This window comes from Pelodiscus sinensis, chromosome 5 (assembly GCF_049634645.1).
Source record: "Pelodiscus sinensis isolate JC-2024 chromosome 5, ASM4963464v1, whole genome shotgun sequence".
Taxonomy (NCBI): Eukaryota; Metazoa; Chordata; order Testudines; family Trionychidae; genus Pelodiscus; species Pelodiscus sinensis.
In genome coordinates, this window is record NC_134715.1 from 43,548,125 (window position 1) to 43,571,247 (window position 23,123).

General features: G+C 43.6%; 1 protein-coding gene across 4 annotated transcripts in view; it reads left to right on the plus strand.

Moving 5' to 3' along the window:
• The window catches only part of CLGN (calmegin), an 80,314-nt gene that overhangs the window by 22,687 nt on the left and 34,504 nt on the right, over nt 1-23,123 (plus strand). For all 4 annotated transcript variants that reach the window (XM_075929914.1, XM_075929915.1, XM_006114270.4 and 1 more), the window contains 7 exons: nt 1,441-1,499; nt 5,002-5,143; nt 6,226-6,307; nt 12,082-12,274; nt 15,100-15,289; nt 15,940-16,053; nt 17,246-17,402. In XM_075929914.1, coding sequence (XP_075786029.1) covers nt 1,441-1,499; nt 5,002-5,143; nt 6,226-6,307; nt 12,082-12,274; nt 15,100-15,289; nt 15,940-16,053; nt 17,246-17,402 — 937 coding nt within the window. The remainder of the gene's footprint in view (nt 1-1,440; nt 1,500-5,001; nt 5,144-6,225; nt 6,308-12,081; nt 12,275-15,099; nt 15,290-15,939; nt 16,054-17,245; nt 17,403-23,123) is intronic.

Genomic DNA, 23,123 nt, shown 5'->3' on the forward strand with positions numbered 1-23,123 from the left:
CAGTATGGCTGCTTCATCCATTGCTAAGAGTATTACCTAATGAATCCAGTGCAGTCTATCTGTACCCAGGCAACCTGTAGTTAGCTGGAAGAAAATATGAAGATTCAAACTGCCAGAGAATTGCCCTAGCTTTTCAGTTTCTTTCCAAAAATAGGATCTGGTACCACTAATCCACAGTTAGTCAGATTATCAGCATCATGAGTTGATTTTTTTTTTTCGTGTGCATGAGCCCACAATAGCTTCTTTAGAATAGAAGTACAATTATCCTTTTGCCTGTCTAGTAAACTTAAACTTTGAACTAGTAGGTAGTCTTAAATTTAGTGTGTGTGTGTGTGTGTGTTTCCATAGCTCTAGAGACTTATACCAGCGTATTTTTAAATCTCTGAATATCTCAGGATATTTTTTCACTTTTTCCTGCTGAGAAAACATTCAGATTGGAAAACAAAAGCCAGATTTTTCTCTGGTCCCTATTATTTGGGTTACTTAACTAATACTGTGAATCTGAACTTTTCAACAGTTATGGCACAAAAGATTTTAAAATATTGCTTTTATTAATTCCCTGTGCTGTTGAAATAATAACCAGATGCCAAAAGTGATGTCTCTAGGGAAAACAATATTTAGTGTTCCCCATTGAAGTAGTACTATGTATTTATTCTTTAATTTAACTGGAAGTAGTAGGATAGAGTTCTTATTTTGCAAGGTAAGTGGGTGGGAGGGGCAATAACATCAATACATAAAACTTAGGGTAAAGTGGATACTAAAATAATTTCAGATACTTTGTCCTTTGGAAAAGTTTTTAAATTTCTTAACACCTATCACTGAAGGCCTTCAGATCCTTTAAAGTATATGTTCAGTAAGTATGATTAGTGTATAACTGTTGGTAATTCTGAATTATCTTAAACTGACTTTTAAAGACACATTGGGATTTTGCCTGTCCCTCTGCTTCCCCCACGGTGGCACTACAGGATAGAGTTAAGGTCTGGGTGCCTTACGTATGCTTTTCTTAACCTTGATATGTTTGAATTTTAAGAAAATTAACCTTAATTATAAATGTCCTGGGTGTGTAATATGTATTTTTGTGATGCTTACAGATATTATCCTTAAATGTGATCTAAACCTTAGCTCCAGATTTTTATCTGGATGTTAATAATTTTGGTTCATACTAATTTTACTTGTTTTAAATTCTTATTAGGACTCGAGTCACTATTAAGTGTGCCTGCAGATTAGCCCCGATGTTAATATTGTTTGTTCATGTAGATTAAATTACAAAAAAAAATCGGTGAATTAGGTGATTTATTTTGTCAAAATATCCTTATTGTACATTTACTACTTAACTATCCACAATGAAAGAAGTTTTTGCTTCCTTTTAAAAATAATAATCCAATTTTATTTATATTTTCTTGTCTGTATTACACAACTTAATTGTTTGTTCTTCCACAGGTGGCTGTTATCTAAAACCCAGAAAGAAGACACAGATGAAAATATTTCTAAATATGATGGTAAACCTTCCTCCTTTCTTTTCAGTGTTGTGTGGCTTCTTTCTCAAAAAGCAGACTTCAACTGTAACTTACATTATGCTTTTCTATCCATACACTTGACTTTTTTTAAAAAATGCCTTTAAGATGTAGAATACAGAAAGTTATCCTGATATGGAAATATATTTCCTGCTGCCCACAGGGCGGATATTAGCAAGTACAGGTTGAACCTATCTCATCTGGGACTCTCTGGTTTGGCAACATCTGTGGTCCGTCAGGATCACAGTAGTTGCTAGACCAGAGAGCCTTAGTTGCAGAGGTTGAGTGTGGCTGGGAATGGAGCTGGTCTGGTGGGCAGAAGTCTGCAGGGCCATTGACCTGGGGACAGAGAGTCCTGGGATGGGAGAGGCTGCTGCTTTGCAGAGGCAGGGAGCCCTGAGAATGGCTGCTGCCCTGTGCAGAGCCAGGCAGTTCCTCAGAAGTAGCTGCTGCCTTTGCAGGGTGGTAGGGAACCCTGGAAGCAGCTGTTGCCCTGTGCAAAGCCAGAGGCAGGGAGCAGAGTCTTGTAAGCAGGCTGGGGGCAGCAGAGCCAGCCAGGCAGGTGGGCTGGAGGAGGTCAGGCCTCTGGGTTGTCTTGGGGCAGCAGTCAGGAGGGGGAGCCCCAGGAGAACCCAGAGGTCTGACCTCCCCTGGATTGGCAAACTCCCTTGTTTATGACCGCTCGAGTCTCAAGGGTGCCAGACCAGGGAGGTGCAACTTGTAATTATATTAGGAAAAAGCAGTTCAGTTGAAAGAATCTCAAGTTATTACTGCAGAGAAAACAGTGTTAGAACATCTGATATCTGAGTAGCCAGTGACAGTTGTATGATGTGAGTGGTGCTTTTTGAGAACAGTCTTCCCCTTCTCTAATTAAAATTTTAATAGAACAGCAAAATGTCTTAAGTACAATATTATTTTAAAGGGTTTTTGTACTTAAAACTGATGAGATACAGTGGAATTTCTTAATTAATAAAGATCTATGCCGTAAGCTATATTTACTCACATTGCTGTATATCTGCTACTGATTCATCAATTGATATCTTCTGAAGTATCTATGTGAGCTATAATGATCTGGTAATTTCCAACTTCAGTGAAACGTTATTTTTGTCAAATCAAAGTGTGAGCCCTGTAGGGGGCTGTTGCATACAAAAGGTCCATAGAGCTCAGCAGCTGTGTGACGTCTTTGGCTTCTGAGTCTTTAGGGGTGACCATTCAAATTCTTTGGTTCTCTTGTCAGATTTGGTGCTTACCTGTATCCTTTTATGGATTTTTTTTTTTTCATTATATATAAAGAAATTCTGAAAAGCTTTTTGTCAAATCAGTTTCTCTGCCTTTAAACGAATTGAAATTTGGTTCTGTTACTAGAGTGTCTTAGAGCATACAGATGTATCAAAAGACAGTAAATTGAACAGTTTGGAGGGGAGGAGAGTTTTAGTTAGATCATTTACAACTTTTGGGGTCTTTTAATTGAACATGTCATTGTCTCCAATTTCTAAAGAACATGTGGGAGAAAAAAGTCTTTATTAAAGATTTTCTTACTTGATGCCAGTCCAAGGCAATCTGCAATTAGGAATTGACTTCTAAGTGCCTTTGCTTCACAATGAAATGGCCATAGATGTATCCCACCTCATATAAGAAGATCACACAGAGACTCTGCACCCAGAAGATTTACTCTCTGAATGGCAACAATGTACAAATATATTGAGAGTGTTAATCCTAAATCTTTGTAGCCTTGGTGTCCCTAAAAATAGTCCTTATTTAAATGGGTGGTTAAGCTACCATGACACACATAATTGAACAGAAAGGCTCTGAGTCACAACTTAATGGCTTTGCAAGTGTGAGACTGGCATATATCCCCCGACATTCCAGGTCACCACATGTGTGTCAGGGAAGGATTACAAGACAATCTTCAATCCATGGTCTGTTTTCTGGACCAGCGTGACAGCTCGAACCTTCCTCAACCTTCAGAAAAAGCAGCTACCAGCTTTTTGCTTATGACATGGAAAAAAGATGACTATATTGGGGAAAGAGGCTACTGCTGTTAGCAAAGGTATAGCAAAATGTTCCAGAACTTCAGTTATTAGAATAGCTGCTTAATACACCAGAGGAATATGATTCTATGACCAAAGCCTACCCCCATTAAATTGAGTTTGACCTCAGATAAATCTTACAGATCCTGGCCAGACTTCTGCAGTCCTAACTTAGCTTTTTACTTGATGGAAATAAATATGCTCGTAGTGTCTATAAGTAGGTAGTTCTCGTGATCCTGACATCCAGAAAGGCCTGCAATTTCTATTTGTGATTGGAGGCCCTCATAGACCTCTTTAATGGCCCTGCACGTTTACATTTTCCCCTCCTCATACATTTTGTAGAACATTATGGCTTCAGTTTAGTCTCCAAGAAGGAAATATGTATCAAACATACATTGAATTGAAACATACATTGATACAGTGATTTCACTGTTTTCAGAGCAAGGGAAACCAAACGCTGTTTCTTGAAGGATGGGAGGACTATTATTGTCAATTGGCCAACTTATGAACTTAAATGTTTTCTTTAACTGATTCATTCTCAGACTTCAGTGTTGTTACAGTTCTAATACACATACATTTAAAATATCTTAGCTTCCCTGTTCACATTTACACTGGTTTTAGATGAAAGGCAAGGTGAACAGTAACAGTAGTTTCTATATCATGATTTGAGGACACCAGTAACTCACCCAGAGATTATGGATCTATTACAGGAGTGGGTGTGTGACCCGTAAGTGTGTGCAATGATGATTTATCTTGTCAGTTGAACTTTAAATGTGATCTAAGCAGTAAAACTTTAGGAAAAAAAATCCACCATTGTATCATTAGCGATAAACTGAATGTTTTATTCTGTAGTTGTCTAACTTTTACTTTTGGCACCGAGTGTCAAGATTTGCTCCTAGTACAGTAAACTTCTGATAATCCAGCACCTGTAGGACCCAGGGGATGCCAGATTATCAAATATGATGGACTATCAGAAGGGGGGGCTATGAGGGGTCTGGGGTAGAGTGGAGGGGATGTGCCCCATAGCTCTGCAGAACCAACCTGGCAGCACCCCATCTACTCTGCCCCCGGCTTCCCCGAGTCAGCCGCTGGTCAGTTTCAGCAGCGGCTGAATCGGGGAAGCCAGGGGCAGAGCAGCTCCAATTGTCCGGCTGCCTGGAGCACTTCTGGGTTCCAGATGGTGCTGGACCATCAGGGGTGCCAGACTGCTGGAGTTTTACTGTAATTGGTTTGTGCAGTAACACCTGATTATCTGCAAAAAACTATTGGTATCAGGAAATCTCAAATGCAATCACAAATTTTTGTGTGTGATATTTTTGTATCATATTTAAATAATAACATAGCTATGGTAATCTGCGTCTGATAGCTCCTTCCAAATCTCTTAATTTCTTTTCAAGATAACAGTAATTTCTTGCCTTCATCTTGCTATTTTTCAAAACTTGTGTTTTTTGTTTTAGGAAGATGGGAAGTAGAAGCGCTTAAGGAAAACACAGTGCCTGGAGATAGAGGATTAGTTTTAAAGTCAATAGCAAGACATCATGCAATATCAGCTATGTTAACAAGGCCATTTATTTTTGATTCTAAGCCTTTGATTGTTCAGTAAGTTGCTCTACAGGTTGTTACTTAATTACTTATCTAACTTTGAAATATAAAAAATTATATTTTTTTCATGATTCTGATTTCCATTTCAACATCGATAGCTTTGCACAAATGTACCAAAAGCACAAATATGGAGATTTTGTTGTTGATGATGATAATAATAATAATTTATGTGCACATTATTTTATTATTATTATTATTATTATAAATGTTTTAGCTTTTAAGATCTTCAAACCCAAACTAAAGCTATATTTTAGTGCTCATATGTTAAAAATATAGCAAATAGTGATGTTTTAAACCTGTTGTCTGAATACTGAGGAACTCAGTATCTCAAAATTGATGTAAAAGACTGCCATGTAAATGTCAGCATCTCCGCAAGTGATCTTCCAAATTGCATGGAATTTACAAACATTTCAGTGATATCTAAATTAGGGATTAGAGAGGTTAACCTGTTATCCCATTAAGGGTGATGGTTACAGGTTCCAATTAACCAGTGAGAGCTGGAGCAGCTCTCTGTCTGACGAGGGGTGGGGGTGAGGGGACCTACCCATGCCCCCTTTAATCAGTTAACTGATTAAAGATCCTGTTTAACTGGTTAACCAGTTAAACAAGATTTTACATTCCTAGTCTAAATACATTTTTGAAATTTTTAAGGTAGTGGATATTGACTAAAAGTGATTTAGAAGAAACTATTTTACTAGAGAGGGCTGCTGTAGTAAAATCTAAACCATGATATAGGTAAGGCACATAGTACAGAAATTCCCCATTCAACTTGATCAAAGTGACGCAGTGAATGACTTCTATGTATCTGTCCAAAAACTTTTCCTAGTAGAGCTTGCTATTGTGTTGTACTGTAACTTTTTTTTAGATTGACACTGACTGCTACGTGTTGCCTTATATTGCAATAGCAATAAAATATTTCATGTAATGTCCTAGAAGTGTTTTGTAAGTAATGATTTATATTGTAATATAAATGTTTGTATACAATCTTGTGCATGTATTCAGACTTAAACAGTAGATGAAAGTGAGCTTTAATTTCTCCAGGGTTACAGCAATATGTTCTTTGATTCCTTTTCATACAGATATGAAGTGAACTTTCAAGATGGCATTGATTGTGGTGGTGCATACGTTAAGCTTCTTTCTGGTTCTGATGATTTAGATCTGGTATGCTCTTTATGTAACATTTTTATAATTCTTCTTCTGTTTAAAGGAATGTGATCATTGGCTTGTAGAAATGTGACGGATAAGATTATTCATTCCCTTAGTACCCAAAATGCTCAGCAAATAGGGGTATTGGGCCCAAAATGTACTTATAAGTTTCTCTTTCAGGTTTTTCATTAATATATCTTTCTCTCATCTGAATATAGTTGTTCTAAAATCTTATCTACTATATAATTGAGCAAGTCTATGCCCCTCTCATCCATCCATCCATTTCTTCAAGAACACCTAAATGGTAGTAGCTAGGACCACCAAATTTGGTATGAAGCTTTCTTTTACCATTATTTAAAGCAAAGTAAGGGTCTGGTTGTGCCAGGACAATGCTATGTGCTTGGAGTGTGATGGTTTGTTTCTCATAAAATGGAAAGGGAGAAGTCTGCTAGCTGGGACAGTTATATGGGGGCGGGAGGCAGCAAGGGTCCAGAGTTGAGGACTGGGTCAGCTATAATCTCATTCAGGAAGCAGAGGGCAGGAGTGGAGAAAGGGACAGCTATCTACTATACCCAGTGGTCCCCAACCATTAGAGGTTGCTAGGCGCCGGGGGGCGTGGCTGTTCACCCGCCGGGCACCAGAGGGCGGGGACACTTGCACGCCCGAGTGCGGGGCCCCCCCCCATAGCTGCGTGCCCGGGGCCGGCGCCCCCCCCCTCCAAGTACCGCGCTCCCCCCCCCTCCAAGTGCCACGCTCCTGGGCCTGGCACCGCGCCCCCCCCCCCCAGCGCCACACGCCTGGGCCTGGCACCCCCTCTCCTCCCCCCTCGCCCCCCGTGAGCCATGTGCCTGGGGCCGGCACCATGCCTGCGCCACGTGCCCAGGGCTAGGCCAGCCCCGAGCACTTGGCGGATGCACATAAATGCCCCCGCAGGCACCATGGCACCGGCGGGCACCGTGTTGGGGACCACTGTACTATACATTTGAGAGAGTTTGTCTGTTTGTGTGTCTGTCTGCCCCCAAACATGCATCTCTCTCCTAGCTGTGCCTTCTGCAGCAGCCATAGACGGGCACTTGTCACCTGGCCCCAAGCTGCTGTGGTAAGAGAGCTCTGGGGTTGTCCTCTCTCCCAGTGGCAGCCTGCTTTCTGAACACCTGATCCCCAGCCCCACCCGGGAGCATTAATTTAAGTGAAGAAAAACAAAAATTGCTTGAGTTAAGGACTTGACCAGTGCCGGGTAGATCATCTTGTATGCACATAAAGCCTTTTGAGTTTTAGGCAATTATTATGCTTACTAGCATCTGTTACACCTTGTCACAAGTCTGCACCCCTTTTGTCCAGTCCACCTAGTTGTTTTATTCGCACATGACACCCTTGCCACTTCTCAGAGGCCCGCCCCCTCCCTCTACACATGTGCCGTAAAGACTGAATGGTAAGGGAAGGATACACCTGCGCTCGTAGCCACTAGGTCACCCACCGGCGGCAGAGAGAGTGGCCCAGAGCCCTAACGGAGGGAACAGTGCTCCCTGCAGTAGCAGACGGGTGGGAGGTTACTCCTAAACTTGCCTACTCGCGGGCTTCGCGACCCTGCCCTGGGCCACTGTTCAACTCCGCCGCCGGGGACCACCGTGACAACCTCTCAAGTGGGCCCCTTTGCGTTCCCTTCTCTGCCTTCATCACCTGCCATGTCCGTCCTCCCCCTTTCCGCGCCTTCCCCCAGACTTTTATCCTCCTCCTCTTCCTAGATTCAACAGGGGATATCATCTCCCTTTGCTGACCCGCTGTCCATTCTGCCACTGCTCCCTGTTGTGCGGGTGACATCACCCGCCGGGCGGGGTGCTCTGCCCAAACATTCCTCCCCCTGCCTCCTGCTGTACTCGTGCTCCCTGTATGTTGGACCCTCCCCCCAAGCGGAGTTGCCGGCTTTTGCCCTGCCGCTTCCATAGTGGCATGAGTGCGGGTCCCTTCGGCGTCCCGGCTACCCCCCGGTTGGCCATAATGATGGGGTTGCCTCACCCCATCATACACCTTGAATACAAGAAATAGTTATCATAGTTAATCTATATTATTTTCAAAGCAAAAAAAAAAAGCTTAAAATACAAAAAAGTTTTTAAAAAACATGTAAAGATCTAATTCACCCAAGAACACATACTGCATTCACTCTGATATATTTTCTATAGCGTTTGTGAATATCTGGGCTCATGGGCATATTACGTAATGTAGACCATATACTACTAATAGTCTACATGCAGGACTCAAGTGATCTCAACTATTCTTTCTTAAAATCTAAATAAAATGACAACTCATAGATGTTAAAGGCAGAGGGGACACTTACATCTCATTTAGTAATACAAGCCATTTACCTGCATCAAACCAAACTTCTGTTTGAGCTATACCATCCCATTTAAAAAGATGTGCAGTATTGATTTTGAGACTTCAAATGATGAAGAATCTACCATGTCATTAGTTAATTCACATTTTTATAATTAAGGATATATTTGTAATGCAAGTTTGTCTAGATTTCAGCTTCCACCCAATATATGTCATTATGCCTTTTTTCCTGATATTTTATAGGACAGCCTGCTATTGGAAATCTCTTCCCTTGTAGATACTTGAAGACTGTGATCAGGTTACTGCTTAACCCTCTCTGTGATAAATAGGTTGAGCTTCTTATGTCTCTCACTGTATGGGATAGTTTTCAGACCTCTGATCATTTTTTTTTTAGATCTTAGTAAGATTGATACCCATTTTGGGTCTGAGAGCTATTGCTAAGATTGAGCGATCTTTTAAATCGTGAAAATGTGGCCTAAATTACTTTAGAAGATATGTTCATGCCCCAGAACTTAAACTTCTGGTGTTGACTTTTAGAGGCCCCAAATTGTTTGAGATTGGCCTCAGTTCCACAAAGCAAGAGAGAGATCCCTTCCTATCTGGTCCTCTGCCATTTTGTTTTCCTCTCATAGAAGCGGGCGGTTTTTAAGTGAACATACATATAAAGGATACATAAGTCTGTTTATCAGCAGGAGAGTACATTGTTACCAGAGGTCAGTGGGGGTTTATTATTATTAATTGCCATATGTAAAATCTGATTATCTTTTTAAGGGTAAAACACTTTCCCATAGTGATTTTTTGACTGTTTGTCATCTTTGGATGGCCCACCTCATCCAAAGTCCCCTTAAGCAATACAAACCCTGTTCCTTTTTTGTTTATCACACATGAGAGTTTTGACTGTTTTTCCTTCCTGTGAGGGTGAGATCCTAGTGAAGTTGAACTAGCATCAGCTTAGGATTCATATAATTTATGTTGAGTAATTCTGTTCTAGAGAATGCCTCTCTGCAACTTAAAGTATTTGCCAAGATCATAAATTCCTTTCCTCTCAAGAGACTACAGCTAGATTTTCTAGAGGAACTCTTCCAAATACTAAAAGTGGATATTTATAATGTAACCCATTTGCAGCAGCCAGGGCCGTGTTCCATATCTAGGGGTTCCTCTCTATCCATTCAACACAACTTGCTTGAGCCCCCACCCAGTAACCTGGGAAATTCACACAACCCCTTGGGCGTCTCTGAGAGGCAGTGCTACCCCATTCACAAGCTCAAAGTCTGACCATAGAAAAATAAACTTTTAATGAACGAGGGAGAGAAATAACATGGCATTAACTTGGGGAAACACCACTAATGGAGTTCATAACCAAATCATGAGTAAACATCCCAGCTCAGGTAGGTTGGGCAATGTCCTTTGCCTCTCAGGCTCACAAGTCCAGCAATGTAAGTGCCCCTTTCATATGCCCAACCCTTCTCTGCACCCCACTTGCCATTGCTGCCCTTGGTCAGGGCAGACCAGAGCTCAGAGGTGATTTGCAGAGTTCCCTTCCCATCCTGCGGTGGGATAGGAGGGGTCTCACCCACTCTGCTGATCACTCTCCATGCACCTGCTCACTGCTTTCTGGCACCACTTTGCTGCCACTTGCCAGCCACTCCCACCAGTTGCTTTCCAGTCGCCGGCTACTGTTCCTGCCAGCTGCCCGCCACTGTTCCTGCTGGCCACTTGCTCCTGCCAGCCACCCTACTGGCCCTCTACTGGCTTGCTTGCTCCTGCCAGATGGCCGCCTGCTTCCACTGGCCTTGTGATGGATTTGGATCTGGGCCAAGCCTAGTAATTTCAGCTCTCTGTGATTCCAGCTTTGCAGTGATTTCAGCTCTTGACCCACAGTGCAGGCCAACAGAAAATAAAGAGACTCCTTGTGGAGTCTGTTTTAGTTCTATCATTAGAACGGGGGTGAGGAGAGGGAAGTAAACAAGTTGAACCAGTTTTACAGTTTACACCTGGAGGACATGAAGCCTGCTGGTTCAGAGCTCTGCTCTGCTCTCCCTGCCAATTCACTTCACTTGAGTCTGGAAGGGAAAGGCTTGTCAATCTGAGATTTTTACAATGACTGTCTCTCCTGCAAGCATTGGTGGTCCTAATTTACAATTCCTACATTTAGGGTTAACATAGTTTGTGACCCCCACAGCAGCCAAATTAATTACACTAGGCAAAATACCATTCTAACAATTGACTATCATGCCTATAGCACTGACCTAACTGTATTTACATAACCACACACAGGATTTCTTTCCCATTCCAGCATGAACTGTAGTTACATAACACTGGAATACCTTGCAGGGCTAAACAACTGAGTGAGCATAACCATACCTAGGATTCCTTTCCCATTCCAGCTGACTGCATTGGAAGCATTGATTTTAGACCCTGCTTACAATAATAGGGAAAGAAAGTGAGTTCTAGGAATCCAATACGAGCCCTTACCAGAAGAGTTTTACTTACGCACGCACGCACGCACGATAGTTTCATATTCCTTTTTATGAATAATACTCCAAAGATAAATCATTACAGCATAACACTTTAAATGTATCCTAGCTAGACTGTCATCACTAACTAGAGATGTGTTGTTTTCCTTTAACATGAAGAATATAACTGGGTTCCTACTCCACCCCTCCCCCCTAAAATGTAGACAGCTGTAGATATAAAATACTGTACAAAATCAATACAGAGATTGGGACTTATGACAGTCAGAAATCTGCTTTCACCTAGGCTTTATCCAGCCCTTGGCTACTATGTACATAAATAAAACATTTAATTGTACTATACAATCAGTTGTTTCAGCATCCACATTACTGAGCATATACACAGCTTCAAGTAAAAGGAAAAAAAACTCTGACTATAGCTGTTAGTCTCTCACACTGTCTCTGGTTCAGTGATGATGTTACATACCCCCTGAAGACATTTGGTCTCCGGTCTGTGATGTTTATGATGTTTCCCGGTCTCAATCCCAGTAAGGTTTGAGAGCGATGCTGGAGAAACATGAGTTAAGTCCTTTCCTCTCCCAAATAGATTAGGGTGAAGAGTGATGTGACATGACAAGCAGGTATAAACACAGTGGAGAGGAGGTAAGGGAAGAGAAGAGCTTATATGTACCATCATTGTATTTTATTTTTTAAAGAAGAGAATTTAATAAAAGATTAGCAAATCACTAGCTGAATGATTTCCTGTGAGGTGCTGAGAATCCTTGCATGGTCAGTGTGGTGGAAACAAAGAGCACACAGCACCTATCAAGAAGTGCTGAACATCTTGCAGGATTGAGCTTCGAATTGTTGGGTGCTGGACTGATATTTCATTGCATGAAATGTATGACAATAGGATTATATGCTAGTTGAACTCCACCAGCATCAAAGAATAGAGGTACACAAGATGTACTGTATAACCAATGCTATGTTCTCTTGCTTCTACAGGAACATTTCTTTGACAAAACACCTTACACAATTATGTTTGGACCAGATAAATGTGGAGAAGATTATAAACTACATTTTATCTTCAGACATAAGAATCCTAAAACTGGAGTTTATGAGGAAAAGCATGCTAAGCGTCCTGATGTAGACCTAAAAAAATTCTATTCAGACAAGAAGACACATCTGTATACTCTGGGTATCCTTTAATTCTTAACTTTGCACTTAAAAGGAAAGGTTAGAAAATGAGGTCCCCATTCACTTACAAATGAGTCTATTTTGTCTATATGCTTTTGTTTGTTGCTATAGATATCTGTGTATAACTTAAATAAATGGCTTTGCAATTCTATTGTTTAAAATTCATGGGGTACCAGAAATAACTACTTCCACCAAGAAACACTGCTTAATAGGCAAACTGCGCTAATTTTTTTCCAGAAGAAGCAAAAGGGAAGCGCCATAAAGAGCACATTGCAATAGCCCAATTTTAGGGCCATAGATTAAGTTAGAGAGCTGGATTAGAGCTGGCAACAGGCATTTGTTTTATCCTCTCCCCTCCTCCTCCCCCCCCATTGTGTTCTAAAAGATGAAATTTGAAACATCTTTCTGATTATGGAGATGGAATCCTTGACACTGTTAATGGCTGCTTGGAATACTTAACCTACTACTTAAAAAAAACCAAATCAAGTATTTCTGATAAGTCTCTAACAATTAAATGTTTCAAATTTACTTACCCACAGTAATCCTAAATTATTGTCAAATTTAGGTGTGATGGGTAACACAAGATCCTCTTTATTACTAATACGTCCCATCTATCTTCAATTCCATGGTCCTACAATAAATGTGGGGAGGAAGGAAATGGAGACAATACTGCTAGATAGTGGGAAAAATTTATTTCAGACAAGTTGGAAAGAAGGGGGCAAGCTGTGGAGTGGGGGGGGGGGGGGGGCGAGAATGATCAGAGTCTGTTTCTGCTAGACAGCCCTTCCCTCAATAGTTTGAGACCCAGAATTCCTGAATCTAATTGTTCCTCTGCTTTCAGGAAATATTTCTGCACCTCATTAGCAACTTGTCCCCTCTAGTGGTTGTCTATGCAGAAGATGATAAAATTCTACTGATAAACTGCTGTCAGTTACCCAGTTATCTCAATATCAAAAGTCTTTGTGGTGGATCTAAAGGCTACAATCTTTCTGATGACCTATATGATATCAGAATGATCTGCATGATGGAATTTCTGCCATGTGATGGAATTTGTTTCAGTTTACTGTCTTAAAAATCTAGGAAATTGCACACACATCAATTAAAAGGACATCATTAGGTTTGCAAATTCAAGCATATTCATCAGGAAGTGTCAGAATTAATGCTTCCTGTGCAACATTAATTTGCCCTCCTTGTGACTCTGCATGTTGAAGTAATCTTTCTTTCATGAACACATAGTGTTTTTTCCAGAGGACCCCAACTTCATCAGTGCACAGAATGGACCTTCTCTCAGGAACACTGATATGTAGTAAATAGAGGCTGTTGTCTATTAGACTATTGCTTTATTTGTTGCCAAAGATGGAAGATGTTTAGTAAATGAAGTAGGGGATTGTTGGAAGGGAAAGGACAGTCTCCATCTTTAGAGTTGAATGCTGCCCTAGAGAATTTAATTCTCTTCCCGCATCTGCCATAGAGTTCCTATGTAATGGTAGTCAAGTACAGTAAAACTCCAGTGGTCCGGCACCATCTGGAACCCAGAAGTGCTCCGGGCAGCCAGACAATTGGAGCTGCTCTGCCCCCGTTTTCCCCGATTCAGCTGCTCCTGAAACTGACCAGCGGCTGACTCGGAGAAGCCGAGAGCAGAGCAGATGGGGTGCTGCCGGGTTGGTCTCGCAGCGCCAAGGGGCAGCGCCGCGGGACCGACCTGGCAGCACCGCAGCTGCTCTGCCCCAGGCTTCCTGGATTCAGCGGCTGGTCAGTTTCAGCAGCAGCCGACTTGGGGAAGTCTGGGGCAGAGCAACTGGGGTGCTGCCGGGTTGGTCCCGCAGCGCTGAGGGGCGCATTCCTGCCACTCCACCCGAGACCCCTTATAGCTCCCCCTTCTGATGGTCTGGCATATTTGATAATCCAGCACCCCCTGGGTCCTAAAGGTGCCGGATTATCGGAAGTTTACTGTAACTTGTGATGGTCAATAATTGTGTTTATTTTTTGGGTGCCTAACTTGAGATTCTGGGGCCTGATTTACAGAGGCACTGAGCAATAACTTCTGCAACTGAAGTCCATGGAACTGGTCTGCGAATGTATAAAATGCTATATAATGCTAAGAACACTGAAAAATAAAGGGAATATCTTATCTTAATTGTTACATCCTTTCCCAGTTGCAATATGGAAATAATACCCCCTATCTTATAGAGGTGTTGAAAAAATAAATTTGTTAATATTTGTGAAGTACTCAGGTACAGTAGTGATGAATGCATAGAAAAGCCCATAAGGAATTAATAATTTTGTATTCAGAGATTTGAACAATATTCAGTAGATAAGACATGGGGCCAGACAAGAAAGAGAAAACAAACAGCCTTCGTTCTGGTATTTCCTAGTTTTTGAATGCTTGACTTTTCAACCTTAATAGTCTCTTAACAGAGTTTTTTGTATGCAATTACAATTTATATTTTATCTTAATCAAAAACATGCCAGTTTTCTAGTAATCCCAGAATTGATACTATCTACCCTTCACTTCACTAATGCAGTATTTTCACTTGATTCCATAGTATAAATTAAATACAGGTTTCCTGATTTCTAAAACAAAGAAGTGGAAACTTTGAGATGGCTGCTGAGTGAGAAGCCGGGGTGGGGTCAAAACATGTTCCTTAATGATATAAAAAAATTACATTTTTTCCCCTGAGTTTTTCAGAAAGCAGACTTAATCTTGTGTGTTTATTACACATTAATCTGTGTCTGTACGCAGATAAACATTTTAAGCAAAAGACTAAAATGCAGAGTTTCTTTATTTCACAATTTTTATAATATATTTATTATCTTGCAATTTAGTGCTGAAACCAGATGACACGTTTGAACTGTTAATTGACCAATCCATTGTTGGCAAAGGAAATCTTCTGGAAGATATGGTTCCTCCTGTGAATCCTCCGAAAGAAATAGACGATCCCAGTGATAAGAAGCCAGATGACTGGGATGAGAGACCAAAGATTCCTGACCCTAATGCTGTCAAACCAGATGATTGGTGAGGAAAATATATTTTATGTATACATTATATAGCATGCAAGATATTCATTTTTGGTGCTTTGACTTCTAATTTTATGGTGTTGGCAGACTGTTTTCTACTTCTGGAAATAGTAGTAGTATTTGAGTCCATATGCGCCAGGGGCTAAAGGAGACTGGTAATTCTTAAAAAAAAAAAAAGCACATTTGTTTCTGAAAAATTTGTTCCTGCTATTGGTACAAGTAACACCTATAGATAAGATAAATAAAAGATTGGGAAGAACCTTTTTTCAGTTTTACTTGATGCATGTGACAGCACTTTTATATAGCTCACTTCTCTTTTTCTGCTGTATAGTTATTTTCCATGACTGTGGAGCTTTCACATAGCTGAGAAAACCATCTTTAAACAGGAAGATGTCACACTAAATCACAAGTTGGCAATGGTAACTTGGGAGCTAGTGTATTATCTAAAACTGTTTAACTTGATTTTGGAGATTTTCAAAGGCACAAAGGGGAGCAGAACATCCTGCTCTTAGTGCTGGATATCCAACTCCTTTTTGTGTGTTTGAAAATCATCTCTTTTGTGTCATTTATGTTCCTTTGACTACTACTTTGTCACTCTGGAGCCAGATTGCTATATTTTTTTCTGGTAATATCAATCTGTCATTAAAGGGATGAAGATGAACCTTCCAAAATAGAAGATCCTGATGCTGTCAAGCCTGAGGGATGGCTTGATGATGAACTACAATATATTCCAGATCCTAATGCTGAAAAGCCAGAGGATTGGTAAGAACTTGTAATCAGTAAGAGCAGATCTTTTTGCAGAGGTACAGTAGACAAGTCTTCATGTACTCTGTGGTAAATTGGACAACAATTCTGTCACTAGAATCAGTTGTGCTTTGATGCAACAGCCTAGAAATTCTGAGACTTCTTCAGAAACATTTTATAATGTAATCTTGAAATAAAATATGAAAATGGACAATGTTATCTGCACAGCAGACCCTTTGTTAATTGTAGTATTAAATTTATTTTATGCTGCCCTCACAATTAGTTTTCATTTTTATTGACCCATGCACAACTGTATTGTAAAAGCGGTCACTGGGGAAACTGTAGCTTTTGGCTTATAGGTGTAGCAAGACATATCTGGAGTTTTTGATACCAGGGAAGCAGTTCAGGATTGTAAAATAAAATATTTAATAATGCTGATATTTTAAATTGTCATCTTTAGCTTGACCCATTAGGCTGATTGGGGTAGCTCACATCTTCTAGAGCAGTGGTCCCCAACGCGGTGCCCACGGGTGCCATGGCGCCCGCTGAAACATCTGGGCTGGCCCCCCTCCCCCAGCGCGCGCCACATGCATGGTGCCGGCTCCAGGCACGAGATGCATGGGCGGCCCCTCCCCTGGGCGCACGGCACATGCGCAGGGCCGGCCCGGGGCGCATGGGCGGCCCCGGCCCCAGGGCACATGTGCGGTGCCGGCCTGGGGCACGTGGCTCGTGGGCAGCCCCGGGCGCGCAGCACATGTGTGGTGCCAGCCCGGGGTGCGTTGCCGGCCCCCGCCCCGGGTGCGCAGCACATGCGTAGTGCCGACCCCAGGCACATGGCTCGTGGGTGGCCCCTCCCCCAGGTGCGCGGCGCATGCGTGGCCCCGCCCCCGTGTGCCCGGCACGTGAGTGGCTCTGTCCCCGGGCGCCCGGCAGCCATGCAACGTTGGGGACCACTGTTCTATGCTGTTTCATGCTGTCTGAAGATACAGGAATACAACTTTGTTGATGTTTCTTACATTTCATATTTTCAAGATTCTCCACACAATGATGTAGGCCAGTAAAAATGTTTCCAAAGATCTTAAATTGTAGAATAAATTTCTATGGCTAGAGGTGGGCGAAACTCAGAAACTGCAGAATTGCAGAATATATTCAGGTTCTGATCATTAAGTAAATTGTTATAATAGTCAATTGTTTGTAATCCCTTCCACAGGGATGAAGAAATGGATGGTGAATGGGAAACCCCACAGATCCCTAATCCAAAATGTGAGACTGCACCTGGCTGTGGAGAGTGGGTGCGCCCCATGATGACCAATCCAAACTATAAAGGAAAATGGAAACCACCAATGATAGATAATCCTAACTATCAGGTAGTAATAAAATACAATAAAATATTGTATTTGTTATTAAAAAGTTCTGAATTTCATAAAATCTGCCTAGGCTTCTATATCATATTTGTTACTATGTAGCTGAATCACGAATACATGACTGATCACATTTGACTTCAGATTTTTTTACTTTGACTTGCTTCTTAATTACCTTAAAATATCGTGCATTCCTGTACAAATCCTTTTTCTACATTAAGAACTGCTTCTGCAGAAACCAAATTATTCTAGAATGGTTACTTCAACTATCCTACAGATACTAACTACAGGCAGTCCCGGGTTACGCGGATCCCACTTATGTCGGCTCCGTACTTACGAATGCGGCTTTTCTCGCCCCGGACGACGCGGGCGGCAGGACCGCCCAGACGCGCCACGGTCTCGCCGCTGCGTCCTCCGGGGCGAGAAAAGCTGCTCCGCGTCTCCCTGGTCTGCTGGGGGGCTCCTCCCCCCAACAGACCAGGGAGACGCGGAGCAAAGCCGAGGAGGACCCAGGTGGCGGGACCGTGGCGTGTCTGGGCGGTCCCCCTGCTCGGTCCTCCGTGGCTTTGCTCCGCGTCTCCCTGGTCTGCTGGTCTGCGCCCCCCCCCACCCCTCCCCAGCAGACCAGGCTTTTCTCGGGATGCCTGTGGTAGAGCAGCTGGGGTGCTGCCGGTTGGTCCCATAGCGCTGCTCTCGGCGCTACTGGACCAATCCAGCAGCACCCCAGATGCTCTTCTCCAGGCGTCCCCAAGTCAGCCGCTGCTGAAACTGACCAGCGGCTGACTACAGGAAGCCCGAGGAAGAGTTGCTCTGCCTTGGGCTTCCTGGAATCAGCCTCTGACCAGTTTCAGCAGCAGCTGACTTGGGGACGCCTAGGGTTCTTAAGTTGAATCTGTATGCAAGTCGGAACTGGCGTCCAGATTCAGCCACTGTTGAAACTGATCAGCGGCTGATTCCAGGAATCCCGGGGCAGAGCAACTCTGCCTCGGGCTTCCTGTAGTCAGCCGCTGGTCAGTTTCAGCAGCGGCTGAATCTGGACGCCAGTTCCGACTTGCATGCAGATTCAATTTAAGAACAAACCTACGGTCCCTATCTTGTACGTAACCCGGGGACTGCCTGTACTACAAAATTACTTTTTTTTTTTTTTTTTCCTTTTAGAAAACTACATACAAAAAAGCATTTTTTCTTCAAGCTGACCCTGTAGGTATTCCACATCAGGTGTGTGTCTTGGGATTTGTTGATCAGATTTTCAGTAGCTATGTCTATTTGGGGCACATGTGCAGGAGCAATCTTACTGTGCCACTGGTGCCTCATCTAGCACATGCATGACCTGACCCCTTCAGTTCCTTCTCAACTTGACTTGAGACAGAATCAGTTAGTGTCTGGGAATACCACTTGAAATATGATTAGATTAAGGCCTTGTCTATACTTACTGGGAGATCCGTGCTGTGGGGATCAGTATCCCAGGTCTAGAGAAGATCTGATAAATTGAGCACTGATCATGTTCCTGTCAACTCCGTTAGTCCACAAGGGAGAGAATAAGAGGAGTCCCAACACATTTCTCCTATTGACCCCTTCCTCACCCCCCCTGCAGTAGAGATGCCATGGTAACTGAAACTAAAGTACATTGACTCCAATTAAGCTGTGCATGTAGCTGGAGTTGCATATCTTAGTTCGACATTTTCCCCTAATGTAGACCTGGCCTAAGTTATAAAGCTTAGTCTTTACTCTTGTTTGTTAACAGTGTCTTTCCTTAGCATAGTTAGTGTTAGTTATATCTAGTTAGTTAGCCATCCACCACAATGAACTAATCTGCTCAGAGCAAGAAAATCAGGTGTTAATTAAGAGTAGGAAACCCAACATACACACTACGTACCTCCAAAAATGGAAAGATTCTTCCTGTGGTGCCAGAACAAACAAGCACCTGCAAGACAGGCCACACTACCACTAATTCTGGAACACTTATCCCTAAAGAATTCAGGACTTGCTACAAGCTGGCTGAGTTCACCTTGCTGCCATCACAGCTTTCCATCAGGAAATAGATGGGACTTCAATAGTTGCTCACATGATTGAGGTGATTTCTCACAGGAATACAAAACATGTACCCTGACATCCAAAAAACCATGCCAGCTTGGGACTTAAAACTGGTACCCCACATTCTAACCAAAGCCCAATTTGAACCCTTTGCCACATGCTTATTACTTCACTTATCTGTGAAAGTTGCATTTGTGGTGGCCATTACATCTGTGTCTAGAGTCAGGAAAATAAGGGCTCTTATGGCTCACCCCTTCCCTATTCAATTTTCTTCAAGGATAAAGTGACACTTAGACATCCTAAGTTTATGCAGAAAATATCTTTCTTCTATCTCAGCCAACTGTTTCATTTTTACCTACATTTAAACCAAAATTAAATACTAAGGCTCAAGAGGCAGCCCTAAACACACTAGATGTTTGCTTTTATCTGGACAGAAAGAAGCACTTCCAAAAATCACCTAGACCTTTTGTGTAAATAAAATTATCAAAGGGCTCTGACATATCTATGCAAAGATTATCTAAAACTGATAATCAGTTGGATCCATATCTGCTATTCACTATACAACACTGAAGACCTCTGGGCATCACAACGTACTCAATGAGCTTTATGTGCCTCCATAGCATTCTTACACAATGTACTCATTCTAGACCTCTTCAGGGCAGCTACCTGGGCTGCTGAACACACATCAACAAACCATTCTTCTTCGGGTAGTCCCCGTGGGTGCTCCACGTCTGGTGTCGGGCTGGTCCCGGCGCCGCGAATCGGAGCTTGCCCTAGCTGTAGCCGACCGGGTCGCGCATGCGCGAGCAGCGTTCGCGCCTTTGAACAGCCGCGCGCGACCCGGTCTCCGCCAGTTCCTCTCATCCGCCCCTGGTCGCGGACGGGGCTCCAACTTGTCTTCTCCCTACCTCAGAAAAAATTAAAGAAATACTGTAAAATAACATCGGCATTTAACTATAGAAGGGAAACTAATTAACAACGGCGTAATTAACTTTAAAACCGGCGGCTCAAGCCGCGGCTCCGGTCACTTTCTCCGCGGCTCTAGCCCTACCGGCTTATTTAAAAAAAAAAAAAAAAAAAAAAAAGAAAGAGATATAGATAAACAAATAGTAATGGACACGTAGAGGTTCACAAAATATACAAATAAGGAAACGGGAACAGAAATTCTGTCAGGGAGAGGAGCGCCAGGCAAGCCCTCTCAGCCTTTCAAAATGCCGGGCTCCCCCGGTTTCAAGAAATGCTCGGTATGCAGGGACTCTATGCCGCTCTCGGACGGCCACTCTGCCTGCGTTCGCTGTCTCGGGGAGGCACATATTCCCCAAAAGTGTGGGCACTGTGCCAAGCTCACTTCCAGAGCTCGTAAGGAGCGCGAAAGGCGCCTGAAGGAAATTTTATTTGATAAGGCATTGATGCCTTCTGCTACGGCAGGATCCTCTGCCTCAGACCCCACTCTGGAGAAGCGGAGGGCTCCTTCCCCGAATTCACCTTCCCCGAGTAGGAAGAGAGCCTCTCCAGCAAAGTCCCTGCCAATAGCCCCACAACCGTGGGGCAGCGCAGGAGGAAAGCCGGGTGCCTCTGGTTCCAGGGCAGCCCGTGCACCGGCAGGAAAAAAGCCGCCCGGCACATCAAAGCCGCGGCCGCAGCCGGCACCGCAGGAGTCCCTTAAAGGGCCAGCTCCGTCGGCACCCACGCTCCCGGTGCCGATCACTCCAGCCTCCTCACGCAGCTCTCCTCGCAGGGAGCTGTCCTCAGCACCGTGCGCACCGGCGGTGCAGCCTATGGAAATGCCTGCCTCACGTTCTACTGAGCCTGTGACCCTGCAGCCCTCCTCTCAGGAGCAGCTCCCACCTCAGATCTCTATGGCACCATCCAAGCCAGGTGCTCAGGTGGTCTCGCTCTCACCCTCTCCGGAAGCATCTCCTCACCTTCCTTCTCAAGCTGATCATGCTCTGGGTCATAGGAAGCATTACAGTCGTAGTGTGTCTTCTCACCATCACCATAGGGACCGTAGTTGTTCGCATCACAGGCGCTCTAGGTCTCGGTCCCCTTCCAGACACTCCACGTACTCATCACAGCATTCGTACTATGACAGGCATGGCAGCGCTAGATCTTCTAAACACTCGTCACCTGCGCACTCTGCTCGGCATGGTTCACATTATCATAGCCGCTACTGTGACGAATTTTCGCGCTGTAGTCGGTCACGATCTCGCTGTAGGTCACCATGCTCCTGTCGCTCAATAAGTCCAGGTTCCACACATTCTAGACGCCAGGGACAGCCTTCCCGGAGATCCGTGAGGCCCCCACGATCCCCGACCCCTAGGTCGCAACTATCAGACCTGGAGGAGGGGCAACTTTCTGAGTCAGAACCAGACAAGTCTCCTAATGCTAATTCTTCAATATCTTCGGCTGTTAAAGCCATAACTCCGAACGAATCGTCACTCCCTGATGATCTAAAAGAGTTCCAGGATCTGTTTCGCCGGGTAGCACAATCGCAAGAGGTACAGATTACTGAGACCGAAGGGAAACAGCATAAGTTGTTCAAGAATTTGCATCCGAAACAACAGAGAAGGATCGCCCTACCAATAGATGAAGCCATTATGGAGGTGGCCGAGGATATCTGGCAAACGCCAACCTCAGTGCCACCTACTAATAAAAGAGTGGACAAAAAGTATTTCGTACCATCAAAAGGATTGGACTTTCTTTTCAACCACCCACAGCCTAATTCGTTGATCGTAGATGCTGTCCGCCATAAGGCAAAGACTCTGCATTTTAAAAATTCACTTCCGGATAAGGACTCTAAGAAACTGGATTCATTCGGGTGTAAAGTCTATTCTTCCTCAACCCTACTTCTTCGCATCGCTAACTATGCTGCGCTCCTCTCAAATCATAATTTTGATAACTATTCCAAGCTTCCTGAACTTATGCAACATCTTCCGGACAGTAAGAAACATCTTCTGAAAGCTGTAATTCAAGAGGGATTCGCGGCGTGCAGAACATCCCTACAAATCGCTGTTGATGTAGCGGACACTGCGGCCCGGGCCATGGCTTCAGGCATTGCTATGCGTAGGGCCTCATGGCTACTGTCAGTGGGAGCGCCTAGGGAGTTGCAGACCAAGGTTGAGGACATGCCCTTCGATAAGCAAAAGCTATTTGCCTCCTCAACCGACGAAATTTTACACTCGGGGAAGGACTCACGTACTACCCTCAGAACTCTGGGTATGTACACGCCACCTTTCAGACAGAGGAGATATTATCCATTCCAAAGAAGGTATGACTATCCCTCGTATAGGCAACAGCAGCGTGTACCTGAGCAACCCAAATTTCGACAGCGCCCGCAGCGCAAACGACAACAACAACAAAATCGTCCATCAACCAGACCTGCTCCTAGGCAGCAGGTTTGACTCGCATGCAGAGGACGCGAACATGCCTCCAGTGGTCAGTATACAGAAGCGTGTTTCCATCACATTCAACCACCGGCTGAAGCCCTACATACATCAATGGGCCAGCATTACATCGGACCGCTGGGTCAGAGAAGTAATAACAAAGGGCCTCTCCATCCCATTCCGTTTGCTTCCCCCCACCACCCCCCCCACCTTAGCTCTGATTCGGAACCCGTCCCACGAGACCATTCTTCGGGAAGAAATCCTCCACCTTTTAAACATAGGTGCCATAGAGCGAGTCCCAAAGGAGTTT